Source organism: Tachysurus vachellii, chromosome 18 (genome assembly GCF_030014155.1).
Source record: "Tachysurus vachellii isolate PV-2020 chromosome 18, HZAU_Pvac_v1, whole genome shotgun sequence".
Taxonomy (NCBI): domain Eukaryota; kingdom Metazoa; phylum Chordata; class Actinopteri; order Siluriformes; family Bagridae; genus Tachysurus; species Tachysurus vachellii.
Window position 1 is genome coordinate 15,877,906 of NC_083477.1, and position 22,958 is coordinate 15,900,863.

The following is a 22,958-nucleotide window of genomic DNA, read 5'->3' on the forward strand; positions in this document are numbered from 1 at the left end:
TTTGATCTCATTAATGCTCTTGTGGCTTAATAAACAAACACTGATGTTGGGTAAAGTGGTCTATGGTGCAGTTAGCGGGTTCTTCCACACCAGCTTTGGTAAATCATGTCTTTGTGGGGTTTGCTTTGTCATGCTGGAACAGGTTTGGTTTAAGCTTAAAGCTACAAAGACTCAAGGAGAGAGAAAAAAAAAAACACATGAGATAACAGTATGCATCCTGTCAGACACATTGCAAACCATAAAACGAATTAATAACCATGTCTTTGTGGAGCTGGATTTGTTCACAGAAACATTGTCATAGTAGAACATGCCAGTGAAAGGAAACTAATGTTACAGCACACAATACCTTAATACAAACGTGTGTTTCCAACTTTGTAGGAAGTTTGGGGAAGGTCCCCACACACACACACACTTCAGAATGTTGGGTGTTCTGCAAGACTTCTGCTATCAGTTTGTCAGTAGGAATATTTGAGACTTGGAAAACGTGGAACAGTATTCTCTAGTGAGAGGAGTATTTTAACTTTTTTAACTTTTGGCAGAATCTCAATACTGCTCATGGCTGTGAACATCTTCACACTGAAACATGGTGGTGGCAGCATGATGTTGTGAGGATGCCTTTCATAAGCAGAGTCAGAGAGTTGGAAATCTGGTCAGGGTTATGGCAATAAACATAGAGCCTAATACACGGCAACATTACTAGAAAGCATGCTCCAGTCTGTGAGGGAGTTGAGAGACTTTGTACTACAGTGGATTGGTTCAAAACAAAGAACTTTCATTGTTCTGAAATTGTCACTTAAATCCCACTTGAAGTCCATTTCGATTGGAGGTTTGATCACTTATTCACAAAATGATGAAAAGTTCAGAGAGTGGAAGGCACTTCATTCTGAACAAGAGATCATAATCTTCATGACCGCCCACTGTCCAGTTAAATAAACACAACAGATCATCAGTGTCAAATGGCACACACTGACATAAAAGTGGAGCAAATGGTCCCTAAGTCAAAGTAATTCAAATTACGCGAACGAGTAACTGTTGTTGGGACGTAGTTTATTGACAGGCAGAAAAGGAGTGAGGAAGCAGAGATTATTAAACTGTACATGGATCACAAGGTCACTGTTCTGCAGTTGGAAACTTGTTTAGTAAGATTACAGCAACATAAAAAGGTCAGGAAATGGAACGTTTAAAACATCTACATACAAAATTACAAAAAAAAAGAAAAGAAAAGAAAAGAAAAGAAAAAAGGCACTAAATTAGATTTAGTCTTTTGTGCAGGTTGCATGAATTCTACATAATCAACATCCTGGTTTTTTCCAGGAAACATTTTTGATTAGTCCTTTCCATACGAAGACAACCACCCATTTTGTTGAGAAGATATTCGCACGCTGCACATTTGCATAATAACCGTGATGTTAAGACCTCAGTGGAAAAACACCTTAACACACACACACACACTCAGGCACAGAGATACAAGTGAATTACAGTAGTGCGTCTGTGTGTTGAATACAGCGTTAGCCTCTAGACTCACTGCCATGACCAATATCATATCAACACAGCCACTAGCTAAGGCTTGTGCATGCACCAAATGCATTATGATGGGTTCATCATTATCTGTTCCTCAAGAAGCTGAAATTTCACACACGTGCACGCTTCAGAATGATGAGTGTTTCACAGATAACTAACACGGAAACAGCAGAAGCGTGTTTAGTTAGCAGCAAACTTACTTCCCAATACGAATTTAAACCCAAGCCTCTCTACTAGACATGTGCCGACCATCACATTCCTATTTTTTTTGTGGCAACGTCACAAAAAAGACCTAATCCTTAAGCAGTTTTTCTCTAATACAATTGTGAGACATCATAAAACGTGACAAAGTGTTTAATACGAAAATGTATTATTGACAGCAAGTTGATGCAGATTATTGCACCATGAACATTGTGGCACATGTTTGCTCTTGATATTTCATTTATCTATTCACCACATCTGAGCAACTAGATTTCGTTTGCCAGCATCTGTTAGTCTCCACATGAAAAATGCAGGGGGAAGAATGACATCGGAAACAGGAAAAGGAGGAGGAGGATGCCGATGCAGGAGCAGTCAAGTGGAGCAGTCAGCTTCATTTCTTTTAATCGAGGTGTGAAGACACTGGTGTAACCGTCATACTAGTAAAAGAAACAGTCCCAGAGTGTGACATATGATCATCTAAGAAAACTGACATGAGGAATGCACTGAGCCGAGGGACTTTACCCCGAGCCGAGGGGCTTTACAAGCCTTTGTGGTCTTTTTATATGACGCTGACCTCATTGGGAAAGTGAAACCTGTCTTTCGGGGTTCAGGTTCTCTCTCACCCAGATAAACATTTGAGAGAATCACTGAGGAACAGCAGCAACAGTGTAAAAAGTGAGTGACCTCATCCAGCCCTACACAAGCTGAAAATCAAGTGGATTTCAGGAGACAAATTTAACCAGGATATGGTTATGGTTTTCCAAAAAAATAAAAAATGAAGCTTTGTACAATACAATTATCTTTTTATAGGAATGTAATAATGCCACATTCCTGAGCTGAGTTTAGTGACGTTTTAAATGATGTCGTTTCAGCCATTAAAAGGCACTAAAGCACTAAAGGACACTGAAGGATAACACTCGTCTCGCCAGGGCGATGAACCAAAATCAACTGGTTCAACGTTCCCCGATGAGAAAAAGAGCAACCAATGAGAGATACCGTGGCATTGAGCGAGGAAGACGAAGAGGGATCGAATCCACATCTAGACAAAATCACGAACCTGACCATGATAGTTGGAAATCTTCAGCAGGGTGTGAAATCATCAGTTGTCATGATGTCATATGATCAAGCTAGGCCATGTCACCTCTGTGCTCACAGACACAAACATCACACACAGAACCTGACTGAGCCACATAGCACACACGTGGCATCGGAATATGACATCAGGTTGATGATGATGATGATTATATATATTGGCTGTGAGCCAGAGCTCTGTTGGCTTCAGAAGGCAGGAGTTTCTCTAAAAACAATAATTTTGAACAAACAAGGTTTTAATAAGTGGTACCTTTCAATCATGGCACTTGGGAATAAATCAATAGCCTGATTATTGGAAGCATTAAGTTAGTTACATATAAAAAAAAAAAAAAACAAAACATTTGACATTTTGGAATGACGATTTGACAGCACGACATCGATGATGATGATGATGAGAGAGTAGCCATATCACAATACAACAACAAATAAGCAAAATGTTAGGAACACTGACGTCGCAGGTGTTATTACAATAACTAGGAGTGGATTAGATATTCCAATCTATCATTTTACCTGTTAACCTAATTGCAAATTTTTAGCGCAGCATCCAGCCATAGTGTCAGATAAAAAACATTAATGTATCCACACAAAAAAAAAGCACACACACACGCAGCTCATTTTGTCTCCATGCACACAAGTGGTTAACATTATTTAGCCCTGAGTTTTGTGTCTCACGCACTGCATCACTTTCTACAGTTTGAGTGGTCTAACGACACATTCATGCATATAACCGAGCTTCTCTCTCCGATTACAATTTAAACTGTAACCGACAGATAAAACACGCACCGAAAATCAGTTATACGGTATATCGCACTATTTCGCACAAGCTTTAATCAGTATTGTTATGGAGAAAATTACAGTGATATTTTAGAGAAGTTTGCCAACAGCCGAATTTAGACTAGCTATTCTTTTTAGGTCATTAAAACCAATCAAGGTCTTTATTTTATTTAGTTTTTTTTTTAGTAAGCTAGCTAATGTTAAGAAACCTCTTATTACCAGATAAGTTTGAAAATATGCAGGACAGAATGAATCATCACTGAAGAAAAAAAAAAAGAACGGAAAAAAAAAAACAGACACTGAATATTGTGATAATATCGTAAATGTTTATAAAAAAAAAGCACATGCCTATGAAGTGGACTTCATCAGTGGTGGTGAAAAGTGTAAACTTTTAAAATATAACTTACAGCTAAATAGAACAAATAATATATAAAAACAGCCGCATAAAAAAAATTTAAAAGAAAAACACCACTGATTAGGAACCACAGCCAATTAAAGGCAGAGGCTCAGAAACACGGCTTCCTATTAAAACGTTAGTACAGTTGCATGGGTTTAGTACGAAAAGGCTGGGGAACTCTTCCACCCCCACGCGTGCACACACACACTCTCACATACACAAACTCCACCTGTCGTGACTGTTACACACGAGACGTTTAGCTGCTCTCGCCTAGTTGTTTAGTCTTGTAACGACTTGCCGCCTGGACAGGACACAAACGCTCTTCAGACGAGAGACACTCACACAAGTGAATGAAGGTGGATAACAGCAACAGTGGATAAGAGCATGCTCACATATCTCACACACGCTATAGACAGGAAGGCCTTTTTCAGTGAGGCACCAGGTAAAAGAAAGGCAGATCTCACACACACACACAGACACAGAAATAAAGCAGTGTATGATCTCACACACACACGCGCACACACAGCAAGTCCTGATTTCACAGAGCGTAACTCGTCCCTGGGTTCACATGGGTCGGAGCTACAGTTGAGCTTGATCTGCCAATCAAATCCTGCGCACTAGATAATCTGTAGTCAGCATGCTACTTTACAGTAAGACAGCCAACACTTGAGAGGCAACTGATTTGATCGCAATGCTGCGTGGATAGATAGCACAAGTTAGCTTAGCAAATGTTGCTAAAGTATCATTCTGCGTAAATAAAAATCAGGATGTGATGCTAAGTGGAGTGCTTCAGCTGAGCTTACTCGAAATAAGGACCTGCTTCAGAGCCAAATCCAGGCACAGAGGTTAGAAAAAAAGGCTAGGGTTTAAAAAAGAACAACAACAAAACACACACACACACACACACACACACACAAAAGAGAGAGTTGCTGTTCAGTTGAGTGACTTTAAAGGCAGTTAGAACCACAGGAGCTCTCACTCTTTCCTCAGACAGATAATCTTCTGAGTGAGGCTGAACCTGTGTGTATGCTCTCACACACACACACACACACACACACACACACACACATTAAGACTTGCTCTGTGACCCATCCCCCCCCAAAGTCAGGTTTAGTGGTCCAGGCTTGGACGCAAGCAATGGAAGCAGAGGGAGGGGTTCAGATCACTGCAGCATCAGCTGCTTGAGATTGTCGTGTAAGATGGTGTCCTTGACGTCCCGGAAGACCAGGCGAATGTTCTCAGTGTTGATGGCCGTGGTGAAGTGGTGGTAGAGCGGCTTGTTCTGTTGCTCGCGGCGCTGGTTGCGGAAGCATGTCACAAGGAACTTCTGCACGTCGTCCAAGCTGTGTGGATCGCCCTCGTACTCGGGGAAGAAGTCCTTGATGGCTACGGTCTTGACTTTTTCCTCCAGCAGGTCGGTCTTGTTCAGGAACAGGATGATGGAGACGTTGCTGAACACGCGGTTGTTGACAATAGTGCCGAAAATGTTGAGCGACTCCGTGAGTCGGTTGGTCTGACGGTCCTCCATCAGCACCTGGTCGAACTCGCTCGACGATACCAGGAACAGGATGGAGGTGACGCTGTCGAAGCACTCAAACCAGCGGCGCCGCTCGGAGCGCTGCCCGCCAACGTCCACCATCTTGAAAGGGACATTCTTGATCTCAAAGTCGTACTCGTGGATGCCTTTGGTGGGTCTGCGTGCCAGTAAGATGTCCTGCTGACTCGGCAGATAGTCCTGTAAAGTTAAACAAGAAAAATTAATTATTTTCTTATTTCTCTTCTTTTACATCCCAGGAAACTTGATAAATGTAGCAAGCATGTATTTAATGACACCACCAACATTTGCAGTTTAACTATCATTCATTTCTCAAGTTTTTTTTTAATCAGATAATGTTAATGTTATTCAAATCTGCTAGATAACAACATTTAAGGTTTCCTACTTTTTTTTTTTTAAAAAAAAAAACAACTCCATCCTTATTTTAAACATTTCATTATACGTGCCACTAGATGGTGCAGAAACGCAACTTAACACAGGAAGAAAACCTGAGTTGGAAATTTACATCAATGTGAAACAGCAAATTCATGTAAACTATCATTTAAATATTTCTGTTATTTAGTTGTTGTCAAACTCTTGTTGTCATTTTGTTTAATCCTAGTCATGGGCACAGAATTAAATGAATCAAACTAGGCACAAATAATACATGAATTACAGGAGATAATGGATTAGGCCTCGAGATGATGTATATATGATGTCTGTTCAAACTGACAAACCGAGCAGTCGAGCAAAAAGGTAAGTTCCTTATGTTCCTTTATGAATGAGGTCATGCAATATAAAGCCCTTCATGTTCACTGGGGTGCAAGTCGACAGCAAGTAGGGAGATATGGAAGGATGCATCAGTACTGCATGAGGTAAATGCACCACACACACACACACAACACCACACACAAAAACCCACGTCTCACACACACTCCATAAATATACACACAGATTTGACGACAGGCTGAAAAGAAACGGTGAACACACATGCACTTTCACTTTCTGAATGAGATGGTTGGGATTTAATCAGGGGCATTTTTTCTTTGGATCTGATGAAATACCCAAAAATCATGTGACGTTTTGTGGGTGCGGAAAGGGAAAAAAAAAAAAAAACCTGTCGCTGCTACTGTGGAATAGCAACAGAAGTTAATTTACAGTGCTGTCTGGTCACCTCAACTGACTAGGCTAAAAAGCAGTAGCTAAAATGATAAGCTATGGACTAAGGGAGTAATAATACATTAATAAAAGAAAGGAGGTAGAGTTACCCTGGGCAGATGTACACAAACCCAACACAAAGACGCACACAAAAAACTAATACGCAAAATCCACTTATTAAATCCACCTATCTTATAGCTAGTTATTTGTCCAGCTAATGTACATCATTAAGGTTAAGAGGCTCAGGAGATAATCGTGGGTGTTGCAGATGCTCAGATGGAAATGTGCACGCAGACACAGACACGCAAACAAACAAGCAGACAATGTAATGTCCTGTCTGAGTGTGTTTCCGGTGTGTGCAACAACCACCACCGGTTAGGAGGAGAGGAGAAGGAGTGCTTAATCTGAGTGGGCTTGAAGGAAAAAGTGTGTGTGTGTGTGTGTGAGAGGAGAGAAGAGAAACAGACAGAGAGAGAGAGAGAGAGAGAGAGAGACAGAGAGAGAGAGAGAGAGAGAGAGAGAGAGAGAGAGAAATGTGTGAGACACTTGGAAATTCTGTGCACATACTCTCAATGGAAACACACATACACTCACTGACTATTTTTTGTTTTTGTTTTCACTGTCAGCCGGTCGGTCGGCCTGTCCCTCACTGTCAGTCACTGTCAGCCGGTCGGCCGGCCTGTCCCTCACTGTCAGTCACTGTCAGCCGGTCGGCCGGCCTGTCCCTCACTGTCAGTCACTGTCAGCCGGTCGGCCGGCCTGTCCCTCACTGTCAGTCACTGTCAGCCGGTCGGCCGGCCTGTCCCTCACTGTCAGTCACTGTCAGCCGGTCGGCCGGCCTGTCCCTCACTCACTCCAGTCTCACTGTCAGTTGGGCGGTCGGCCTGTCCCTCACTCACTCCAGTCTCACTGTCAGTCGGGCGGTCAGCCGCTCACTCACTGACGGGCGGTCAGCCGCTCACTCACTGACGGGCGGTCAGCCGCTCACTCACTGACGGGCGGTCAGCCGCTCACTCACTGACGGGCGGTCAGCCGCTCACTCACTGACGGGCGGTCAGCCGCTCACTCACTGACGGGCGGTCAGCCGCTCACTCACTGACAGTCATTCTCTCATTCACTGACAGACAGTCTCTCATTCACTGACAGACAGTCTCTCATTCACTGACAGACAGTCTCTCATTCACTGACAGACAGTCTCTCATTCACTGACAGACAGTCTCTCATTCACTGACAGACAGTCTCTCATTCACTGACAGACAGTCTCTCATTCACTGACAGTCAGTCATCGAGGCATTTTTGGTGTCTGTCAGTGGTGAAAGCCCCTGTCAACCGGTAAACTACAGACACTGCCACGTTTTACAAAACAAAAGATAAACAAAAAAACAGGGGCTTCACCAGTGGAAGACACCAAAAAAAATCTACATAGACAGAGGAAAAAACCCTGATGATGCAACTAGTCAGCAACATTCCAATCTAATGTGCAAGCCATTACATTTAGTCATTTCACTTCATTGCTTCCACAGTAACAACATACACAGGGTCTTTCAGGAGGAGTCACAGTTTAATATTCAGGAGGAGTCTCAGTTTAAGATGTAAAGCTGTAACAGCAGCGATAAACTCAGCACAGTAGCAGCTTGTAGACAAAAATCGGATGAGCACGGCTCATGCAGGAGGATTTAATCGTGGGTGATGTTCAAATTTGGACCAATTACTATTTTAGCTTGAACTCAGGAACTGCACACTTCCTCTCAGAGCGAGAGTACACACACAGAGCTGCGTTATGTGACGTCAAGTTGAGCGCATGCATCACGCAAACAAAGAGGGAAATTAACCGATACAGAGATGTGAGTCAACAAAACTGACAACAGCGCACGCACAAGCAGAAGTGCCCTAAACTGAAGCGTTAATAACTGAGACAGGGTTTATGACCAGTGAACCAAGCATGTTCCATTCATAGCAAGCAATCAGAACATTTTACGTATTAATTGAATGGTAAATTAATAACTATTTTTAGTATTGACTACGCAGAGTCACGTCATTGCTCACATCTCATTTTTGTTAAGTACTATTTTTCTGAATTTTTGTCAGATTATTAAAAATTTTTTGACAGAAGCTGATAACTAGCACATTTGTATGTTAGTCAGTATTAATGTGCTTAAATACAGCAAAAGCTGTAATTCAACTTTATTGTCTGGGATATTATAGACAATATAGACAGACAAAAAGGCAGAGATTATTATAGATATTATAAAAGCTCTAAGGTGACTGTGATGCTCATAACATGAGTGTGACAACTAATGACTCAATCACACTATTTGGTTTCACACAGAAGAGAATGGGGTCCCTTTTAAGTCTCAATTACTTAAATTTGAGTCTCAAAATAATTATTAAAAGTTATGAAATAGTTTTAGCTAACACATTTTTTTAATCTATGGATTTGATCAATGGGCTAGCTAATAAATTAATCCACTGGTGGGAATTTGTTTGAAAAGCAATCCAAGCTTTCATTGAACAGTGTGAATGTGTGTGTGTGTGTGTGTGTGTGTGTGTGGTTTGTAACACAAAGTCCAGCAGAATTACAGTCCTGACTACGTCTTTCTGTCTGTTTTTCCGGCTGTGTCCACCCGCCTGTCTGCACATGTGCCTATGTCAGTGTTCTAAGAAGAATTATGCTTACCGGCATTCCAAGTTTTTCCAAGTTATCCAAGAAATATTTCACCGATTCACCCTGTGGAAGAAAACGATACACCGGGTTATTCTTACAGGCCTTTTCAAATCCTATATTATTATTATAAAATTGTAATATAAATTACAATTATAAATAAATAAATAAATAAAATAAATATAAATAAATTGTAACGGAAATGTAATAGCGTATGGTACGTTTATAACCTGCGATACGCTGACAGTTTACACGTTATATTAATAGAAACTGTCAACCGGCGTAACTGAGATTCTGAATGCAGTAGGAGGTCATGAAAGCCAACTAGTGACACATATGAGAACATAAACAAGTGCAATGTATCATCAGAGGAACCACATACACATGAAACAAGTTCACACTGTATAGTTTAAGAGCAAGGTAATCATTCATGGTGAACTGTGGCGCACAAACAGTTATTAGGAGTTTTAAAAGGCAAATGAAGCAGTGGGTAAACACCGGGCTGAAAAAAGCAAAGGGTTACACATGGTGGACAGACAGATCACAAAATAAAGAAATAAAATCAGAAAGCCCTCTAGTGTTTAATGTAATATGCCTTCTTTATAAGCTGCATGGAGGGAAAGAACCTTGAATAAATGCATACAGAACTTACATGATTTAAACCAAAGCTTATCTAGTGAGATATTTAAAAAAAAAAAAAAAAAAAAAAAAGGAAATAATAATAATAATAATAAAGACCTTTCAAGTCACTCAGGGTCACTATACACATTCAAGCAAGGGATAAATAAAATAACCGTAAACAGCAATAAAACAATATTAAAAAAGTTATCTAACCATAAACATTTAAGGTGCATTAAGTGCAGCCTGTAAGATCATGTGGAACCAGCACTGAATAAATAGGTTTTGAGTCGTGTTTTGAACGTGGTGAGAGAATCTGTGTTACGGATGTTTTCCGTGAGAGAATGCTCTAGCGCCAGTGGTGGTTAAACGGGCAGGGGGTGTAATGAGGAGCCTTGATGAGGAGGTGCGTAGGTCGGGAGTGAGGGAGCATAGAGCTGTATAGGATATGAGAGGTATGGTTGAGCAAGGGTATGAAGGGCTTTAAAAGTGAGGAGAAGAATCTTAAAATCGATACGGTGTGTAGTAAGTAACCAGTGGAGTTGTTGAAGGGAGGGGGTAATGTGATGCATGATGGGAGTTTGGGTTGTGATACAGACAGCAGAGTTTTGAATAAGTTGCAGTTTTTGGGAGGCCAGATAAAAGTAAATTACTGCAACAGATGCACAAGGTGACCAGAGAATGTGTAAAAATGGCAGCAGTTTGTGGGGGTGAGGTGTGGGCGGAGACGAGACTTATTTTGTGCACTACGTCTCACAGATGTTGCCCATGGCGTGGTTGTCGTTTCATAAATGCTGAAACCAGCTTGTCTTGCACCAAGAGTCTAAGACCAGAACGCTCAGACTGATTCAAGACACTCCAACAACCACTCTTTATAACCACGGTGAGCAGAAAAGAATCTCAGAATCCAATCTTAAGCTGTATTTGATACAACAGCATATACAGCAGATCTGATTATTGATGCTGCTCGCACAAATATTTTTATGGTCACAATTGACCCATCTTTTAACATCTCCCAGCCCGATGATGTGGGGCTTCACGTGTGAGCCTGTTAAGACAGCGAGTGGTCGGTATTTTAAATCATTGAAATCACAACCATAACAACAATAGCAGCCAGGGTTGTGACCTCTGCACTAGAAAGCTGCTGTTACCGTATTGAGTGAAAACAAGCCTCAGGTCACGTGCCTTGGCATTTCCTTCTAAGTAAAGCTTTAAATCAAGGTGTTAAAAGCAGGTCACTGCAGTAGAGCAGCATTCTCGGTCAACGTTTCCTGTAAGCCGTGATCTTGCACTCTAAACAGTCCTAACGCAAATTGTCAAATCTTTAGTGTAGTCACTTCTGCCATGCAGCTTGTGGTGTAGCACATAAATAAACAGCTTTCAGACTACATCATCTCCAGTTCTCATGTGAGATTAGCTCAGGTGCATGGACAGTGCACGGGTTTCTCTAAAGCGAAACTGGCTGTACTGTATATATAGAACATGCGGTAAATGCTGCACACAGATCTTTCAAACTGGTGTAAAAAGAGGTAACCCAGGCACCGTCTCCGAGGATGGGCGTACATAAACAACTTCATCTGCACGGCTGTGTTTTTCTGTCTGTGAGCGGAAAGAGATTTTTCTGATGAAAGATGAGCGCGCTGCTAATGTGGTTTGCACTTCCGCTCAGATATAAACATCTCTGTGATGACTCAAGGGGGAGGGGGAGGGAGGGAGAGAGGGAGAGAGAGAGAGAGAGAGAGAGAGAGAGTCCCACACACAAGTTTTTAACTAAGAATGGGTGGATGATTAAAACTACTGCACTGGCTGAACAGCAGCCTATACTATCAAGGCAGGTTGCTAAAAACACACATTGTCAGATCTTTTTTGAACTGATTGGAAGGCTAAATATGTATATAATGGTGTATAGATGTTCCAATTAAAGTGCCAGATAAAGAACCATATGACAAAAAAAAAAAAAAGATACTAAATACAGGAGAACCAAATCTTTAGTCCAAAACCCACCGATGTGTTACTCTGGTTAACTTTCTGTGTGTGTGTGTGTGTGTGTGTGAGAGAGTGTGTGTGTGAGAGTGTGCGTGTGTGTGTGTGTGTGTGCATGACTCACCAGCTGGAATTCACGGCGGCGGTCGTAAGCATGCTGGATGCCACTGTCAGCCCAGAGAGAGCGCACGGCAGGCAGGTACCGCTGGAACACTTTGGGCTCCACCAGGCCCTGAGCCGAGCGCGTGTCGAAGCTCATCACTGCCTCGCCGTGTGTCTGATTGGATGCGTTGCCCCATGGAATATGCAGCTTTTCCCGTGCGTCCACCAGCACACGAATACCTGAGGCAGAACACAATTCACCACAATGTTAAAAATAAATAATAATGAACTCATTAACCAGTCTTCATTAAACATTCATCCGCAGTCATTTTCCTTCGCAAATACGCAAATAAACCGCTCGCCCTCGAGAGCAGAATCAGTCCAAACTGGCCGTGCCGGTTCCCTGAAACACACAACACTAAATAACGGTAGTGTTACATCTACGATCATCAACTCTCTCGACACACAACAGACAGTCAGTGAAAATGATGTCGCTTGATGAACGAGTGCAAAGTTCGTCTTTTTTTTCTTTTTTCCATTTTTCCATCAAACAAGGTGAGTGGGTTAGTAAACAGGAAGAAGTCACAGCTGTTTGTGTGAAGAGAACGCCTGCGTGTCTCGATGTAGAGCATGCAACTGAGGGGGGAGTCGAAACTAACAGCAACTCTCTGCCTCTTCACATCTCATTCCTGGGCAATCACTGCACAAGTCAACGTTTCTGTTTACGAAAGTGAAAGGCTGATCTTCGCATCAAGGTGAGAAGCAAAATGTTATGATCTTCTGGAATTCCTGGCAGCAGAAAGCAAAAACCTCAGACAGTAGAGGTGAGTGGCTGACAAATATATATTGAGATGATTTTTTTTTTTCTTTTCCAAAATAAGATATGCATCATGATGTACAGATTATCAACAGATTATTTGTAATTATTATAATAATATAATACAATATAATATAATATATATTATACACACACATGCAATAATTTTTGCAAGTAACTTCAGAAAATGAATTTTCAGAAAGAAAAAAAAATCAATTACATTTATTTTGCTTTTAATTTTGATAATTAAAAACATTCTCGTCTCTCAAAACTAGAATATTTCATTTCCACTCTGAGCAAATCACTTTTTATGCGGTATAAATAACACGACTCTCCCAGTCAGGTTCAGTACACACTACCACAATCATGGGGGAGACTGCTGACTTGATGGTTGAGCAGAAGACAATCGTTGACACCCTACATAAGGATTGTAAGCCACTGATATCAGTGCTGAAAGTTGAGTGGAAGGGCAAACTGTGGTAGCAAAAGGTGCACAAGCAACAGGGATGACCATAGCCTTGAGAATATTGTTCAATAACGTAGATGAGCTTCACAAGGAGTGGCCTGAGGCTGGAGTCAGTGCAGCGAGAGCCACCAAACACAGATGTAAAGCTAATCCTGAACCAGAGACAACGTCAGAAGCGTTTTTCCTGAGCTAAGGAGAAAAACAACTGGATCATTACTCAGTGCTCCAAAGTCCTCTTTTCAGATAAAAGTAATTTTGGATTTCATTTGGAAATCAAGGTCCAATCAAGTCTGGAGAAAGAGAAAAGAGGCAAAGAAGTCCACTGTGAAGTGTCCACGGTCAGTGATGATTTGAGTTGCCATGTCATCTGCTGGCGTTGGTCCACTGTTGGTCCAAGTCCAAAGTCAACGCAGACGTCAACCAAAAGATTTCATGCTTCCATCTGCTGACAAACTTTATGGAGATGCGGATTTCATTTTCCAGCAGGACTTGGTCCCTGCCGACGGGTCCAAAACTACTCGGAACTGGTTTGCTGACTGTTTTATTGTGCTTGACTAGCAAGGACCAACTCACCTGACCGGAACCTTATAGAGAATCTATGATCTACTGTCAAGAGGAAGAGGAGAGACAGCAGACACCACGATACAGATGAGCTGAAAGCCGCTATCAAAGCGCCTGGGCTTCCACTAAACCTCAGCAGTGCCACAGGCTGATCGCCTCCATGCCATGCCGCACTGACGCAGTCATTTTTGCAAAAGGAGCCCCAAACAAATATTCAGTGCATAAATTTACATATTTTACTCATATTTTCAGATACAGGATTTTTGATTTTCATGAGAAAAAAAAGAAGAAAAAGCTTCATGTTCATGTGTAATAAACCTAAAATATAAGAAAGTTGCAATGTTTTAATTACATTTTGGGACAGAAATGAATGTATATACACACTATAATTAATCATGATATTATACTGTTAAAAACTTTAGCATCATGAGACGGGTCACTGGTTACATGGAAAATGAACCTTTCATATACAATGACGATTAAACTATAACAGAAGTCTTGATTACATGCAGTTGCTTCTCCCCCCACAGAGTCCTGTGTGTGCTGGCCTGCATGCCTTCAGAAACATTCCCAAATCTCCAAAAATCTCGAACGCACACACACACACAGTTCAAGTACAAAATCGGCAGTGTGAGGACGAGCCTGTGCTTGTTTACCCGTGTGCAAACAAACAATTTAACCTGCTGACATCCTGTTTGAGACAAAATAACCCAGTTTTGACATTTTTGGACACAAACAGGACAAAGCAAATAATGCAAAATAAAAAAAAATGTTGTTTGATGTTGAATGAAACTTGTGGAATGAAGAGAAAAGTGCCACACGATTACAGAAACATTTCTAAATCGCTTGCTTCGTCTTGTATTGTAGACTATACACCAGATAACTAGCACCTGAATGTCTGTAGGGTAGAAACTACTCAAACGCTCAGGCTCAATCTTTTGTAAAATAGGATTTCTCTCTTGATTTCTGCTTCTGTACTTGGTGCGTCGGTTAACGAACGTTTATTGAAACGTCCCTCCTATTAAAAAATAGGACCACATATTATACTTTCTCCCAATTTGACCCATTTCCCACATGACATCTGCATCATCTCCAGCCAGCCACATCTTTTTAAACCGCTGCTCATGCTACATCACATAACACACGGAGGAAAGCGGCATCTGTCCTCTTCCACATACGTCAGCTCACAGGCTTCACAGTGACGGACAGGACAGAGAGTACTAACATTTCCCATTCACAGAGAGTTGAACGGTTTAACCTCTCCCAAAAATTAATGCAAGTAATCATTGAGATCTACACAGATCTACCTTGAGAGGCTTTAGAAAAGATGACATTTCCAGTAAGAGAACAGTCAGCATCGATGCTCCTTGGTCTTGGCTGTGCATTGTGGGATATTTCAGGGAGAGAATGTTCCAGCGCACTGAATGATTTTGCGTTTGAGAGAGACAGCTCTTAAAATGATGACTTCCTGACCCTACTGGAGTAGGGATCTGAATGAGACGCACCTAACGGTTCCCTTTTAAACACATCTCATATTAAAGGCTGATTTACAGAACATTACTGAGTACCAATACCATGCTTTCCTTCATACAGTTAATGTCAGAAATATGTTCAAATTTCCAAAATGTCTGTTTTGTGTATCAACATTCTGGATTTTCGATCTCAGTATATACAGGGAAATAAATGAAAAAGAAAAAAAAAAAAAAAAGTCAGTGTTTTTGCTTAGAGATGCAGATCATGACAACAGCAAAAGGTTTAGACAAGAAGCAGAGCTTGTCGGTGGGTGTGTTTAACGTTGCTGTACACTATATCGTTTAACATCTCAGCTCGACTGTGAAACTTGATGGACAGGGTGTTTTGGCTCCCACGTCTCAAGATGATGCCGTTTCTAATCCTCTAGATGTACATAAGATAGGCGAGCGAGTATGTGAACAATTCCTCTCATGCTGCTGCTGCTGTGTGTGCATTTAATGAAAGTAAAATATTTATAGCCTTATACCAAATTTCTTTTAGAATATGAAAATAAATAAATAAATAAAATAAAATAAACTTAAACCACTGAACAAACACTGCTTCAGAATCAATGATGATAAAAAAAAAAAAATAACTGTGAATTTTGTTTTTATTAATAAATAGAAATAATGCATTCTGTGCATCATATTATATTCTGTGCACTTGGGGGGGGGGGAAATAAACAACCAACAACTCCAATATCAGATTCAAAGTCAGAGCCCATCTGTCTTCATGCTACATTTGTGTGGATTACATGCAACATATTTTGCACGTTATAGCATTTGAAGTTCAAATACTTCATCACTCCTTCATGTTTGATTTGAATTCACTGAAATTTTTAAAGCAAAAAAAAAAAAAAAAAAAATATATATATATATATATATATATATATATATATATATATATATATATATATATATATATATATATAAATATATATATATATATATATATCCAGCGTAAATATTTTCCACACCGTCATCATCATCTGCTGACTGTGAAGAAGCCATATGCTTCACCTAAGAGCAATAGCAACAGAGCATGAGTTAACACATGAATCCAACAGTAAGCCTTCACCTTAAAATAAATAGCATGCCATAGATACAGTACAAACACAGCTAAGGGGCATGATGTAAATATGCAAACTGTGCAAAAATATGTCTAAAATGTGTGACTTACAGAGTCTCAGCTCTCGAATGCAGGGTTCAGCAGGCAAGCAGCAGCAATTCGTGATGTGTGCATTTGAAATGCGCAAAGTAAAGATGAGACAGAGATATAGCCTAGCCACGCCTGAGTAAAGCAAAGATCTGAATAAAGTTTGCAGTTATCACTGGAATCGTGGCTCTGCATTACAGACACACGCAGAAAAAGAACAGGCACCTGTAGCTTTGCAGCTTTGTACTGTAGCTTCTAGCAAAATTCCCACCTTAACTACAACTTCAAACTGTCATGAGTAAAAAAAAAGCCAAGAGTTCAGGCACAGGAAACGGCAGACACATGTTTCGCCTTTCTTCTCATGAAAACAGACATGAAGTCAAAGGTCATGCAAAATAACCCCTTATATCATACGCATGATATTGAGCCGTTGCTTCATATAGCGCCTTCAGAGGCAGATACGGGTTCTGTGGTCTGCAAAGATGATCGATTCTTTTTTTTTAAAGTATTGTAAAACTTTTGTAGAACACAATGAGTTTTGGGTCATTCTTAAAATGTCATTCTCCATCAGTATAAAACCAAAGTAGTTCTCCATATTAAAATAGCATGATCACTATTGTTAATCAAGTTAGATACATCTGAGCATGACAAAGTTACAGATGGAGATAAGGGCTTTCAAATGCGTAGGCATGATCTGTTTAACGGTAGAGCGGTTTTCAGAAAGTAAGAGTAAAAGTAAGATATTAGGCAAGAACAAAATCACATCTATCATGAGAGATACAATGACAAAAGCACAGCATTGAACCGTTCACCGAGAACACACAGAATTTTTGGGGTGTAAATACCTGACGCGCTGTATAGTAAATAAAAAAAAAGACCCTGACAGAAGAAGATAAACGCACTTAGATCACTAGCTAGCCAACCAAACTCAGTCTAACACCGTTAGCTACTTCTTTTAAATCAATCCACATACATGGTAGTGAGTAACCATGACAACCATGTTGAAAATCCATATTGACTAGGTCTGTGTTTACACAATCGTTAGAGGACAGATAAAATAATATATTGCACAATTATAAATAGAAAGGTTGAACTCAAACAGTAAAACGACAGGGTGAAATGGTCCATTCCGAGATGTAAGCATAGCAACAATCATACCATTTTCCCACTGGAACCTCCTGAACCTTTCTGAGGAATTGTGAAGTAAAAGTGACTATAGTGAATCTACTAAACATCTTGTTCCTCTTTAATGACTTGCTCGGTTTAAACTATTTGCGATTTGAATTTAGAAATGTGTGTGAAACATAAATCACACACACACACACACACACACGGGGGGCATACTGCTGTAACTCCGATCAGGACAGTATATTTGTTAATCTCGGCAAGGAAATCTTTAGATTAATAAGATGACTGGAAATTCCCTACACGAGCAACTACTCACTACTCTGTGCGTTATATAATAATCAACTGATTATTCATCACATCCGCCCTCCAAGGAAACTAATGAGTAAATACAATGTGAGGATTTATTACACGTAGGTTTGGACACTATTAACACTTTTTTTCCACCCGACGGCACAGCTCAGTAAATGAATCGTCCATCTGCATGCACGCTGTCACTATTTCCACCCAAAGTGAGCCACACCGTACCGTACCCGAGTACTTGTGCCGAATTTGCTAACCCCTCTTTTTTTCCCCTTCGTGGCATGTGATCAGAGAATAGGAACACCCTCTCTCACACCCAATCACTGCTGGTGTATGTGAAAGAAAGCTGACGGCACTTCCCTCTATTATTACTTGTGATTATCATCAATCTTCAGCAAGAGAGAGAATTTCACGAGAAACCAGCACATGCCATAGCTTTATAAAAGCTCTACATCTAGCTGGTCATCTGAAGCCTCATCTCTAGATAAATGTGCTGCAAACGGGATAATGATTTCTGTCAAAAAAGATGATCAATTTAATAGATAAAAGGAATACCAAATAAAATAAATGGACTTTTCAGCTCATGCACACAAGGATTTTATTCAATACATAGCAAATGAATCTTTTGCAACTTCTGTCCTGGAGAAGTACGTTTGCTAAGGCCATGTCTGAACCTCCTAGCAGAGGCAATCAAAATTTGGGCTGAAGTATCACATTACTTGTTCTTCATACCACCATTGATCTTTACACTAGCCCCTGAGCAACCCGCCTTGAAAGCAACCCCAGAGTATCAATATATCCACACACATACTTTATATTCTCTTTCAGGTCTTTTTTCCTGTGTGCAGATGCTTTTTGTCACCCAACATGCTAATGGTCTTGTCTGACTACGCCACATATTTCTGATGATTTTAATAATTATGTCCTGATTAGTGCAGGTCACTGGCTGCTCTTTCCATGATACTGTGTCATAAACACACACACACGCCCCATATACAAGAACATTCGTTTTTATGAAGGGTGCCAATAGTTCTGGAGGGCATGGTATATTTAAAAAGGTTGTTCTGCTTCTTATTCTATATTTAAATAGAACTAAGTAAAACTGGATTTAACTGTTTATCTTCCTTTTGGTTTAAGCGAATGTTTAATTAACATTAGGTATTTAAGACTTGACACTTGCTATATAGGTGCCTTGCAAATTGTATGATATAGCAACACTGTGTAATGCACAACAGGTTCAACAGGGAACAAAGACTGCCTGTGCAGTCAACCATACGGCCAAAAGGAGGTCGTTTTAATAAGTATACGCACTGCAATAACCGCTTCGATGACCTACTGAGTGCACAGTGTTTAATACGTATGTGTTTAGGATCTAAATACTCTCTATTATCTGTACATGACTTCATATGACGTTGAAGCTATGCTTTTTCCACCCACCGTGGTGCAGTATATGACCAATAGGAAGCCACTGGCAACCGAGAGCCATACATCATCTGGAAGATAAGCCAGAACAGCTTTAAATGTCTGTACAGTCTGCCCTATGTCTAAAAAGTAAAAAATATACTTAATCCACAAACGAAAGTCAAAAAATATCTCAGTGTGGCCTATGACGTGAAGAAACAGCACATGCAGCCAATCATTAAAGTCATCTAGATAGAGGCAGAAACATGATACTGATTTTATCTACATTACCAAGCTGACTCCACAAGTTACTACTGCCAATAAAAGACAATTAAACTAAAAAAACAGAGAGAGAGAGAGAGAGAGAGAGAGAGAGAGCGAGAGAGAGTGAGAGAGAGAGACAAAGAGACACAGAGAGAGAGAGTGAGAGAGAGACACAGAGAGAGAGAGTGAGAGAGAGACACAGAGAGAGAGAGTGAGACACAGAGAGAGAGAGAGAGAGAGAGAGAGAGAGAGAGAGAGAGAGAGACACACACACACAGAGAGAGAGAGAGAGAGAGAGAGAGAGAGAGAGAGAGAGAGAGAGAGAGAGAGAGAGAGAGAGAGACACACACAGAGAGAGAGAGAGAGAGAGAGAGAGAGAGAGAGAGATGCTGGTGCAGAAACAACTGCTTCTAACTGTTATAACATTAGTAATAACAGGAACTAACTTGTTTTACAGAACGTTCCCCAAGATTACACATAACTATTAGTGGATATTTTTTTTCAACTGCTGCGGTTTAAGAACTGTTATAGGAAAATGAAACACCACACATTTATTATATTACTATAACAGATCACCAACAATAATGTTTCTAAAGTGACATCTTCTATAGCGGGACTTGTATGTTGGACACACCATATAATCTAAACCTAATAAGAAACGGATTAAGACGATGTGTATTAATTAACGTATCATTGTCGATAAGGTGAAGTGAGTAGAAGTGGGCAGTCATAGTACATGTGGAATAACACACATAGGCTTGTGTTGTAATAAGGCACGACCAAGGTATGGATTAATTTCCCAGAAGATCACAGTCCAATGTGTGTTATTTCTTACACCATAAACTCCAAGTTAAACGTCAGGATTTGTGGGGATGTCATGCAGCTCGCTACTTTACTGTATTATCATATTATAGATGGATATGAGGAGATTCAAGCCCGACTGTTCTAACTAAACAAACATACTTTTGCTCATTGCTATTTCTCACGACGCGTTATTTTGTCTGGTGATAATTAGCAACGCTAACACTTCGCGTAGCATCGAGTCATTTTATAGCAAACAAAATAAAGAAATAAAAGGTAGAAGTCAATCGAAATAAAAAAAATCAAGCAATACAGACAAAAAGTGTTGCTTCTTGAGTGTAAAAAAAACTATTTTAATTTGAGCTGTTGTGGTTGTTAGCATTCCACACATCCAGATTGCTAACGCTAGCCTAACCAGACTCCGTATTTTTACGCATTACTTCTTAAACGTTTGTATAAATATTTTTTCTCCTTACTTCATCCATATGTATATATGACAATAATGTGAAAACACAACAAAAACTATTTAAATCTGTTATTTATTTATTTTTATTCAAGCCGCAACGGTTCAAAATAAACATGGGCGTTTCTACCACTTTTTAGTTTTGGACACACTAAAATTAGCCAGTTAGCTTTAGCTTGTTGATGGACGTCACCAAACGCCTCAGCATTGAACAGTAAGAGCACTAAGTAGTGCGCGCGAACCATTATATCATACCACACTCAAGACAGTTATGTAGGGACCAGAGCGGTATTTGGGATACAGCCCAGAACTTCCACGCCACTAATACACAACTCAGGGGGATTAAAACGAAACAAAGGGAGATTGTAACCGCTATCTCGCACCCACCTTTAATAACGTTACTGTAGATAGTCGCTCGAAACTCCTCTCTGGCCAGCTGGTCGAAGTCCTGTCCGTGTATGATGCGCATCTGCTTGAGGAAAGTGGACTTGCCGCTCTCGCCGGCGCCGAGCAAAAGTATCTTCACCAGCCGCTTCACGTACGTTTTGTCTTTCGAAATACATCTGTCGATCTCTTTAGATATCCTCAGCTGTTCTGCCTCGCTTGTGTTTAGTAGACATTTAGGGAAACAGATGGATAGAAAGGACTGGGACGGCAGGAAATCCGCCATCTTTGTAACACAAACTTTCATCGATACAAGTAGGGAGGAGTTAAAGCCAAGCCGAGCTAAGGCAAGCTCGCGGGCGCGCGCCTCAGAGGCACTCAAACAGCAAGAGTTCTGCTCGCGCGCGGGCGGGACGCCAAAGCGGGATGTAAAAAGCGCGTGCACGATTTTGTCCTGCCTTCTTTCACACTACTGTAGGAGTTTTCTTTTTCATACAGATGAAGCGCTGGGCTACTTTTTAAGCAAGAATCCTCTCGGCTGAATACTACTACTACTAATAATAATAATAATAATGTTTTTATTTTTCCTATTTCACAAAGTCCAGTCTAAATCTATTAAATTTAAAGGTCAATGCTATTAGTAGTAGTAACATTGCTGGAAGTGGTGGTTATTTTTCTAAATAATACAATTAAACATTTAGTCTTTGTCTAGGAGAAGTTTGTATGATCTTTGGTTTTGGATACAGAAAGTTAAGAGTAACTGAGGAGCAGTTTGCTTAAAGTGGGAACATTGTGTGACCAAAGAACTTCCCTAAACTAACAAAGGTGCTATGAGTAGTTTTAAAAATGCAAACAGATTTTTTAAAATCTTGGAATATACTCCTTATATATGTTGATAGATAGATAGATAGATAGATAGAGACACAATAATGAATGAAGTGTAATGCATCAGTGACTTAATAGTTATATATGTGTTGAAACAAAGTGTATAGGTGACAGTATTGCTGCCTCACAGTTACATGTGCAATGTGATCTATTGGTGTCCGATTCAGGACTTATTCCCACTTCACTTCACATTGTCGTTATCAATTGAACTATATTAAAATGGTTTTGTAAAATATGAATTCTTAGAAACTTGAAACTGGTGCACTCGGCTTTAATGGGGTCAGAGGAAGTGCGTCCCTTAATTGTCCCTATGTCGCCAAACTCATCCTCACTAAAACATTCTCTTTGTGCTAGAGATTTACTCTAAATCACAGGATAGGAAGCTGGATGTCTTTCCATTTCCTTTATATGCAGAGAAGTTGAAGCTCCAAGGGCCAGAGCCTGTATCCCCACTGAGTGGTTCACTCAGTACCACAGTTTCACTCTGGTTCATGGGATAGAAGTGTATGTACAGCTCTATTTCTCTCACATTCACTGGACTAACAGGGCATTACCCTTATGCCATCTTCTGCATCGCAGCCAAGCAAATTATTATGTGCCAACAGTCCCCAATTGCTAGGGGGTGAGTAATAATCCGATGCTGTTGGAAATGACAGAACCAGAGCATATGTGTCCCTTCTTTTGCTCTCACGCCATCAAATTTGAATCATGTGCCTGTGGCTATCTGAAATCCTACTTGCTCAGAGCAGCTGCTGAAGCCCTATAGCGTGTCACTGGCC

At 40.5% G+C, this 22,958-nt stretch overlaps 2 protein-coding genes across 3 annotated transcripts in view; one reads left to right on the forward strand and one right to left on the reverse strand.

Moving 5' to 3' along the window:
- Positions 1-1,030: 1,030 nt before the first annotated feature.
- gna13b (guanine nucleotide binding protein (G protein), alpha 13b) lies at positions 1,031-21,622 on the reverse strand. Its single transcript, XM_060891848.1, has 4 exons — positions 21,298-21,622; positions 12,065-12,282; positions 9,355-9,405; positions 1,031-5,720 (listed from the first exon to the last, which is right to left on the reverse strand). Exons 1-4 carry the CDS (start codon positions 21,599-21,601, stop codon positions 5,148-5,150), a joined length of 1,146 nt encoding a protein of 381 aa, XP_060747831.1. The 5' UTR covers positions 21,602-21,622; the 3' UTR covers positions 1,031-5,147.
- Positions 12,739-22,958, forward strand: part of rgs9a (regulator of G protein signaling 9a) — a 30,294-nt gene continuing 20,074 nt past the window's right edge. The window contains exon 1 of one of the 2 annotated variants that reach the window (XM_060891845.1): positions 12,739-12,866. In XM_060891845.1, the coding sequence (XP_060747828.1) occupies positions 12,815-12,866 (52 nt within the window). In that variant the 5' untranslated portion in view covers positions 12,739-12,814. Of the gene's footprint in view, positions 12,867-21,312; positions 21,449-22,958 lie in introns of those variants that run through there. The other variant, XM_060891846.1, reaches the window with a different exon arrangement.